General features: G+C 35.1%; 1 protein-coding gene across 2 annotated transcripts; it reads right to left on the bottom strand.

The window, feature by feature from the left end:
- Window positions 1-449: 449 nt before the first annotated feature.
- Window positions 450-10,220, bottom strand: LOC101924514 (retinol dehydrogenase 8-like). 2 transcript variants are annotated; one of them, XM_055814873.1, is made up of 7 exons: window positions 9,615-10,220; window positions 7,536-7,604; window positions 6,229-6,394; window positions 4,844-5,019; window positions 3,658-3,751; window positions 1,807-1,990; window positions 450-890 (listed from the first exon to the last, which is right to left on the bottom strand). In XM_055814873.1, the coding sequence occupies exons 2-7, from the start codon at window positions 7,564-7,566 to the stop codon at window positions 657-659; spliced, it is 885 nt and encodes a 294-aa protein (XP_055670848.1). In that variant the 5' UTR covers window positions 7,567-7,604; window positions 9,615-10,220; the 3' UTR covers window positions 450-656. The 2 variants fall into 2 exon arrangements, with proteins under 2 accessions (XP_055670848.1, XP_055670847.1); XM_055814872.1 differs by lacking the exon at window positions 9,615-10,220 and having other exon boundaries at window positions 7,536-8,562.
- Window positions 10,221-10,323: the final 103 nt, after the last annotated feature.

Consider the following 10,323-nt stretch of genomic DNA (forward strand, 5'->3'; position numbering starts at 1 on the left):
TAAATTATTTCTTATTCATAATATTTTGTTATTTTTGCAAAAAACAGTACCCAGACTGTAGGAAGATACTTTATTTGAAGATGTTGCTGTCCACTATGTAGAATAGGCCAGTAACTGTTGCCTACAAAGGAAGCATTCAAATATATATGAATAATAAATATTATATTTGTGACATTTTAAGATTGATGAGACTTTGTCTTAACGTTACTGGTAAATAGATCTGATTTCTGAAAATGAGAATGCTATAGTGATAGAGGGATTACTGTTCTATTAAGTAAAATGAGAAAATATTTTTTGATATTAAGAATCTATTTGCCTACAGTACACATCTCTGCATGTATTATGTTCTAATAAGTGAAGGGGATCAAATTAATACTGAACATACAAGTATCAGTCAATGGCCATGTTCCCATGAAAACAGCTCTCTAAAAAGCAAACACTAAACAGAATAAACCTATAGCTGAAGGATTTTAATTTCAAGGTTCTGCAACCGTAAAGTTAGAGATAAACACCCTAGGCTGAACATCTTAGCTATGCTCAAATAAACACCTTGAAAGCCTTTTCACAACTACAGAGCAAAGGCATTTGAATAACAACATACAGCATTATCAGTAGCTACAAAAAGTAATTCCAATTTTCACTATATTATCTCATACTTATTGTGAGGGTTTTCCCAAGTCAAAGCTCTTTCTACTTCTCCACCTTAGCAATTTGATAAAGTTAAGACTTGCACTGAAGATTTTGTCATGATGAAAAACCATTTTGTAGAATGTATCAATGGGTAGATCTCCATTTGGATCTGCGTATTTCAGAGTTGTCATTGGAGTATACAAGGTGTTGGTCTGATGGCGAAAAGGTGGATTTTCTGCAAGAATTACCTTTACTGTATGCTGTCAAGAATGAGAAATAGAATTGTTAAAGAACCCTTACCAAAATAATAATAACCAAGTTTTCAGTTAACCAGAGGAAAAGCTGAAGAATAAAGCGCTAGAATTAAGTAAAACCCTGTATGTAGTTTTATTAGAACTTCATTAGAAGTTTTTCTTAAAATATTTTTAAGGCCCTAAGAAGTACTACTTATTTATTCTTATTCCTATTTCTGTTTATCTATACCATGGTGATAGCACCTTACACCTAAGTATCCTGAATAGTCCTTAAAAATTATGCCTATATGCCCACAATAGGTAGATCCTTCCTTTTACAGTTCACTGGGAAAGGACAGAACAGTGCACTCTGTGGCAAGATGAGAGAAACTTCAGCTGACACTGATGCTGCCCCTTAACAGCAAGCACCTGAAATCATTGCCGCCTCCTACAGCTTGCCTAAACTTGTCTTCCTGCAGGAAGCCCCAGGCACCCGAAACTACATCCGTGTATCTTCTCTCGTGCCTTGGTGGTCTGGGGTAGCTGAGTGAACTTCCCATTAGCAGTGGGATTACTAGTGAGATGGAGGGGAGAGCAGCTTTAACCAATGGTGGGAACCCTGTGTAGATGTATGGTACCACTACAGAATGTTCAGACTTCAGTAGATGATGTATAAGTGCATCTAAGACCTCAGTGGCATTGAAATTACAATTCCTAGTTGTTTTCAATACTTCAAAATAAATATTAAATATTCTAAAGGATTTTGTTTAAAACTCAAGATTCTCGAGTTTTTAAAAATAATTTTAAATTGTGTAGGTTACATTTGATTAGATCTAATGCCTCTACCAAAAAAAACCACCAACCAATCAGTGCATTCATAAATGACAAAGGTGGGGGAATTTTTTTTTTTGAGAAAGAAGATAGCGGCTTGTCGATGAGTTACCTCTGCAACATCTTCAGCACTTTGTCCCAGGCTCTGGAAAATCTGTTTGTAATTTTTAAGGTAAATATTAGTAAACATCTCAGCTGTTTCTCCATCTGCAGCTGAAAGATCCATTTTCATTCCATCTTCAAACACTTTTCTTTCAAACTCTGTAACCACCGGGCCTGGTTCAATCAAACTTAACCTATTTAAAAAGCAAAGATATACTGGTTATTGACTGCTCTCTGTGGAAAACATACCCCTCAATCCTTCTCAAAAGAAGAATTGCACTGTGAGTACATTTTAGCAAGCAATACCAAACAGTATGTTCTGTAAAGGCAATTCATACCACATCACTTGTTTCATGCTCCTCCCCATCCACATGTGGCAGTAGAAATCTGTGCAGCTTAAATTTCAGCAAAGTGCTGTAACTTAATTCACAGCAGAAGTCAGCGCAGTTGTTAACTGCTATCTCACAGCTGTAGAATATAATAGACAATTTATCCCCAGGAGCTTATCAAATATTAAGAAAAATAATCAAAAGATTATGACAAATTCACTACTTTCTGGACAAAATCCTATACATATATATATCTGTGTCTTTCTTATACCTTTCTCAGAATAATACTGGAAGTAGCTGCCAAAGATGGGGGAATTGCCCAAACGTGGATTTTCTTTGTCAGTTAAATAATTAAAGAACTGTTAAACAATTAAAGAACCCTCCACAAAATATTATAATAAAAATCAACATGGAGAATTTTGCTGTGGGTGGACAGATTTTGGCTGCTGCCATATCTGGAAAATTTTATTTTGTTCAGTATTGTATTTATTATAGAAATACAGTTACTGGTCAGTTCTTTTCTCAGGCAGTAATTACCCCCAGCCACTACAGTTACCAAAACACTCTCTGGGACAGGATGTCTTCCTAGACTTAAGTTCTGATCAAGCTATTGACCTTGACAGCAGAATTCCAGCTGCTGCTGGAACTGAAGCCTTTTCTCTTGCGTCACTTTTCACACTGGACCTTGAACTTTTGCCATTCTTTCTTTTTTTAACCTCCTTTTTGCTGTGTCTTATACTCTTGAAATCTTATTATGAATTCTGGCATATCCTGTGTATCACTACAATTTATTTATTTTAAATCCCTCCGAATTTTTCAGAGTGGTAATCAAATATCACAGTTTGGATGCTGCTTTGTCTCTGAAATCCCAAGAGAGCAGCTGTCTGTTCCCCCACAGCACCAGGACTAAATGCTTAGGCACACAGAGATATTTAAAAATTGTTGGACTTCACACAAAAAGTAGTAGCAGAATTACATGAATGTGAATATACATGTGACAAGTCAAACCCCAAAGTCTCACAGACAATGAACAGGACCATTTTCTTAAATACTGTCTTCAACATTAAGAAATAGTCCACTACATTATTCTCACTTCTCACTCCCACATCTTGTCATTTTAGGTATCGTGTCCTGTGTTCTCTCTCTCTGATAAGCCCTTGAACTCTTTTGTTTGTGACTTGCCTAAGTAGTATGTTATCCTTTCTAAAGGAAAATATTACAGGTTGATATTATAAATTTATTCCTATGATATTGTATGCAAGAATCTGTTTTCAGTTACATAAAGGTTGTTTAGTTTTGGATAAAACATAGTTTAGCTGTTGAAGAGAACACATTTATTTTATAGCATCTAGATCTTTTTATTTGCTTACATAATGTGAATAACGCAGACATTTCTATGCCTTTTGTAATATACAATGTCCATGGGTTCTTCAATCTGTTTCTCCTAGACAGCAGCTTCAAAAATGTTTGCTAGCTCTGGATATATTTAAAACTGTCTAAAATACAATTTACACCCATGCATCAATACTTACTGCAGTTTGAACTTGAGTGCTTGTATAGCTAAACTTTCACAGAATCCTTCCACAGCAAACTTAGATGCAGCATAAACATCATTAAATAAGATACCTGATGGCACAAACAAAACATCCTGAGAATGTGATTAAATTCAACATACCAGTAGTTTAGTTTTAAAAATTCTTCTATTTTCCTAAAATCTCTACAGTCTGGCTGGGAAAAATTAGAAAAATCCTTGTGTACGCTGAATCGAAATACAATACTGATTGTTCTGCCTATGTTCTCTAAATTGCTCATTCTAGGAAAGGATGCTTCACTAATGCTTTTCTTCCTCCTAGCTGATGCTGTGATCTCCTTGGATGATATTAAATATTTTGTAGTCTAAGATATTAAAGCGTCTGTACATACAACACCATCTGCATTATTTATCAGCCAGACTTTAATAGGCTACAGATGAACACAGAAGCTGAGTGCAATACCAAAGATGTGATTATGCAAGAGATCCAGCTTGCATCCGAGTGATTTAGAAAAAGCACTGCACCAATCCATTTAGGTGGGAGGCAAGTACTGCATTAAACAGTAACAACTCTTGCAGTTTGACTTAGGACCCTTGCTCACCAGAATAATCCAGGTTAAGATCAATGCCATGGTAACAACAGAAACAAATACAGCTAGACCAGATGGAACACAAGAGTAGGAGCATCATTATCTGTTGCTAAAATTAGACTCCGTGGAGTTTTATGAGAGGAGAAACTTTACAAAAAAGTGGTACAATTGTCCAGGACATGATTGGATTTTATTCCATTATTATTGTGCAGAGTGTAGTAAGCATGTTTGCCTGTCCCCATAATCTTTTCCAAAAGGAAAAAGAAAAGTAACACCAAGCGTGTTTTCTGGATAATATAAATTAAAATAATTTAAAAAAAAAATAATTAGAGTTTGAGTTAAAACTAAAAAAAATTTAAAATTCACTCTGCAGGTTTGTTGTTAAAATATCTTGAGTAGTTGTGTAGAAACGTTCTGCCTAGATAGCATAAAAACACCAGGTCTTAAGTGCTAAGCTTTTTATAGTTGGAACTTCAGCATTAGAAAGCACAATATACTAGCTCTTAATTTTTTATTTTTTTTTCAGATAAGAAGAGATAAGCTTTAGATTTTGAGTACTGAACTCCTAGCTGAAACAAACAAACAAATGAACTTTGCCTTGTATTCCCATAACACTGCTTATTATAACTATATGCCCGCTCTTTCTCCTCTTCATGTCAGGCAAAATCTCCTTCAGGAGTCGAACCAGTCCAAAGAAGTTGGTATCCATCACGGTTTTCATTTCATCTATGGTCTGACATTCAATAGGTCCAATGAGCCCCATTCCAGCATTGCTAACTGCACAAAATGGAAGACAACGGTGAGCGATAACCTCTATAAACATTAACTTGTAGTCTTTACTGGAAAGCATTTGAAATTAAAATGAAGATTAACAATTAATTGATCCTTAAAAAAAGGATTAAAAAAATGTTATTCTGTCACTAAAGCTTTGCAAATACACTTGACCTTTTTATTTTGAATTATGCTTTTAATCCAGTTTATCTCATTTTGCATTTTTTAAAATTTCTGATTATTCCTTTTCCTTTAAATTCTAAATGGTTACATGAAAATGAGCCAAGAATTATCTGTATTTGTTTATAATTCAGCATTAAGAATTAGAAGCTAAAGTCAATACCCATAGGAATGAACACAAGTCTTCAATTTATTCCAAAAGTTCACAGACCAAGCCATATTTTGCTTTTTCTTTGGTTCACATCTTCAAGAAAAAAACCCAAAACCACAACACACACTTCCATTGATTTTTATTTGCCTCCTGAATGCTTGTAAGTGGGGAATGATGGCTAGAACTGGCATTCTGCACTAGAACTAGTATGCCAAATTAGAGTATAATGCACTTTGCCGAAGAAGCTTATTAAGCAGTGCTTTAATAATTAATCAAAATAAAGACAGGCCAATAATTTTCTATTAGAGAAGATTTAATAGTGGATGGTGTAAGCAATTTCCATCTTACTAAGATATTAATATTTACTTTTAGCAAAACAGCATGAAAACACTTCTTGTTGAATTTGTGAGGTACAACTACAATTCTCAATACAAATTGAAAATACCCTTACTTTCTTTGCATTTGTTCTTTAACTTGATAATTTCCAAATGCTGCTGCTTTCTTAGTAGAGAGAGCTGTTGCCTTCACTGTAAATATGGCTACGCTTAGCCAATAGAGCAGAAAGTCCTGTGCATGAAAATGCCAATTTCAGCAAAAGTTGTCTTCTCATATTTACTAAAAATGCATCATCTTATCCAAGACACTTCTCTGATCATGTTCCTCCTTTGTAAACAGGGAAAACAAGCTTCCCTATTTCATAGTAGCATGGTGAGATTTAATCCACTAATGTCTTTGTGAAGCCTTAAGAATTTTGAACAGGATACCCTATGTAACTATTATTACTTTGATAATTTAAAAAATACACTAATGAAACTTCGAGGGTATTCAAATGATGTTAAATAGAGAACAGGTATCTGTTTATAACATACACATCCTGTACTTGCCTAGGACATCGATCCTTCTGTCAGGGATACTATTCACACAAGTTTTAATAGACTGTTCATCACAGACATCCAGTTGTTTTATTTCAAGGGTTTTGCCCAGCCTGTGACCTGCAGCTTCCTCGAGCGGCTCTTTCTTGGCCAGATTCCGCATTGTGGCATACACTGCAACACACCAGAAACAACAGTTATTAGAAATAAAACCTCTTCTGTGGTGGTCTTACTGAGAAGTATTGAAGAACATCACTTTTACATCTGTATCTTAAATATCAGCGATAAAACCCAGATAAAAACTTGAAGTAGAAACAATCCATTTTCACCATAAATTATCACTGATCTCCCAGAGTCTGGTTCTGAAATCTTCAAGAAATTCAAAAGAAGAATTAAACCATTATACACAATGAAGAACATGCATCTATGAAGATAATATTATCACCAAAACTTTAAATACTGGGTATCAAGTTATACTGCTGAATCGTTTTTAGGTACCTAAAACCTAATTTTGGATTCCAGCTTTTTTTTTTTTCCCCCAAATCAGTCAACATACTTGGCAGAACCATAATTTTATTAAAAAGAGGAAGATAGATGCTTCCTTAGGTTGCAGAAATGTCTATTTTTGCAAGCTACTTCTCAAAATATAAATTAGTTTTATCATTATTGTCCCAGTTACCCAGAAAACTATGAATCTGCATCCAGTCAGCAGTAAAATACTGTGAGGGTTACCATAAGAAACTCAATTACCAGAGGTTACTGTACTCACCCTGCCATCCATTTTCAACCATTTCAATGCCATTTCAAAAAATCCCATTTTGCAGCAGAAAGACAAATCCCAGCCCCTTTGTTCACCCTCTTATGCCTACACAGGGTTGGAATAATTAAATGTGCTTTAAGGTAAAAATGGCAAATTTAAGAACTGTTTTCATTTCTTTGGTCCTCAAATAGGCATGTATATTTCATTCAACAAAGATTTCAGTAGCCAGAAGCAAAGCTACCTACAAATGTGAATGTCAATCCAAGGTAGCATACTACAGACATTTTCAGCTATTTGCTTCATACGACCATCTTTTTCTTTCTGCTGCAAACTATTCAGTTCAAGTAGTTGTTCAGCTTCAACACAGGTACAGTAATAGCTGCTTACAGGAAGTGGTATATTTTCACTGTGCTGTAATTTCTTGACAGTGAGAGGAGGGAAAACTAACAAGAAGCAAGTCAAAGTGAATACAATCACATATTCACAGAAAAAAAAATAGTACTACTGCACTGAAGAATATATTTCTATACAGATAACTAACAGATACATTATTACCTTTAAATCTTTTCTGTTCATCTTTTGCCATTTTTACAGCTAATGCCAGTCCAATTCCTGAGGAGCAACCTGTAATGAGAACATTTCTTCTTGCCATTCTTTTCAGTGAGTGGTCCAAGCAAGAGTTCTTGTTCAGAGGAGCAACAACCTGAGTGTAGCTACACAGTATAGCGTCATTGGCCTTTAATGCTGTCCTCAGCTTTCCTGAGTCAACAAATCTGAAAATGCATACCTGGACCCTGCATGATTAAGGGATAATCTCCAGCTCGACAAAAACAGAAGCAGATGCTCCTGCATGAGGTTATAATCTGCATTATCAACATGGACTATACTTAATACAAAATTTGATTAACCTTTAAAATGAAACATTTGTAAGCTATGTGGATTTTTTTTTTTTTTTCTGTAGTGGAATGACCTACTGGGCAGAAAAAGCCTTGCTACAATTACAGTCTGTAGTGTCAGGTCTTCCACTCATGTCTATACAAAGTAAACTGCACCCAAAATGGGATCCCCCCCCCCCGAAGGTGTTCAGGCTTCCTACACTTAGAGCACCTGCCTCATTCTTTTGCAACAGATTGACAAATAGATTTCTTTCCTGATGCCTTACTATTGTAAGATTCCTAACAGGCTTTACAGAAAAAGTAAATACAAATACAGGATGTAGATTTGGAATGAGACAAGTTGTTTAGACAGATTCCTCACATCTCTTTTTGGCACTGTTCCTAGCCAAGAATAGAGAAAGTAAGCAGGTATGCTGGCAGCAGAGAACAGCCAGGAAGATGTTGAACATACCAGCTTCACTACATGGAAATCCTTTTAAACAGCTTCTGTTCTCCAATTGACAAGTTGGGGGCACAAAAAATTTTAAAAAGAAAAAAAAGAACTAGCATGATGTCTGACTCCATTTTAGTTTTGGAGAACATATGTCACCAACTTTGCATGTAAGCTCTGAATTAAACAGAGGGACATTTGGACTGGCAATTTGGTGCAATTTACGTTTACCAGAGTAGGCACACTACATTCAGAAAGAAAAAAAACAAAGAAAAAAAAAGTCCTCTGAAATTTATAACCCATCCTGGGTGACAGAAAAAGAATCACCGTAATAAGCAATTAACCTTCTCTCATTGCAATGCCATTATATATAGAAAAGTGTTTTCCAAGATTCAATAATCCCATGTTAATGCAATACAGTTCAGAAGAATGAACTTATTTGTACAGATGTAAATTGGTTAGTAACTCAAGAAATAGGACTCTACAGAAACATTAACTGAAGTTACCAAGTTGGGGTGGGGGAAAGTCCCTCCTTTCCAAAACAAATAACTTCACTTGAACATTGTAACAAGCAGAATCAGTAACTTTCCAGGCAAGCAACAAAATAGCAAGACAGCATCCAAAGTTAAAGAGAAAACGTAGTTATGATTCTACTTATTTATCAAGTTTGACCCACAGTTTTACCAGAGAAGTGAGTATGCAGATACACAATTTTCATGCAAATGCCATTTAGCCGATTCAGATATTAGGCAAATTGCTTTTGCTGCTCATGCACATTTATATTTAGTGCATGTAGGAGGAGCAAGCAAAGCTTTATACAACACTACGGTAGTGGAATGCCACTAGTGGTGTGATGCAACTGTAATTACAGATTGGTTACATTTTCCACTTGAAATCCTGGTTTGAAAGGCTTACATGTTCCTTTGCTTTAAAAAAAGCTGTCTAAAATTTGATGCATAGATTTTTAGCCTGAAGGCAAACTGATCTGGCTAAAGAGAAGAAAAAAAGTAAAGTAGTTTAATATTTTTCAATTATTACACTGATCAACCTAATTCTACTATTTTACATTTACTATTATATAAAGAAACAAATAGCTTGATTTAAAACACACACTATATTTATTTCCATAAGTAAATAGTATTTTTTTGCTACATCATAATTTTCATAATAGCAAAATAATGTGAAACTGCAGAGATACTTCAGATGACCTTGACAATAGTAGCAAAATATATGCCTGGTTTTATATAACCACTTATAGTAGAACAGTTGCCATTTGTGCACCATTTGCATAAACAGAGAAAGACCTACCTGCTACCCAAGGAGCTTAGCGCACTTCCACCTGCAGAGCTGCTGAAATACAATAGACAGGTTTGTTGGCTGAGATATACTTTCAATCTACAAAACACTTAACTCAGGCCTAATCTTTAAATTGCAATACATTCAATTCTGTTCCTCTGCTTTATGTCAAATAACTTTAACTTATTTTCTGAAGTAGGGATCACATGTCTTAATGCACATAGGTCACGTGTACATCAGACTCAGGTTTCAGCCTTATGACTATATGTATAATTTCTGATGCTTACGTAAACATAAAAGTATTAGAAACTGAGCCACTGGCCATTTGTACTAATTAAATTGTGTAGAACTTTTGGAAAACTGGAAATAATTAAGTTTTAGAGTACATAGTTATGATGCCGTTTTACTCAACAGTAATTTTTGCATGGATTTGGGTGTGTGTGTGGAATTCAAGCTTTATGGCCCTGTTCCACACCCCTTTGCAACTGAAAGGTACTGCTTGGAGTAAAGGAAACAGGTTTTGCTAGTATGTATGATCAAATCAATGTCCTAAAACATCTAACAAGCAGGTCAATTTTAATAAGATACTGTGTCTACAACATTGCAGGTGTAAAAAAAAAAAATTCCCCCCCCAAAATTGTTAATAAGGTAATACCATTGTGCTCCTAATTAGAAGTCAGATGTAAACCACATTTTTACACTGTTTAAAATCCTTCGGGAA

Source organism: Falco peregrinus, chromosome 10, assembly GCF_023634155.1.
Source record: "Falco peregrinus isolate bFalPer1 chromosome 10, bFalPer1.pri, whole genome shotgun sequence".
Lineage (NCBI taxonomy): Eukaryota > Metazoa > Chordata > Aves > Falconiformes > Falconidae > Falco > Falco peregrinus.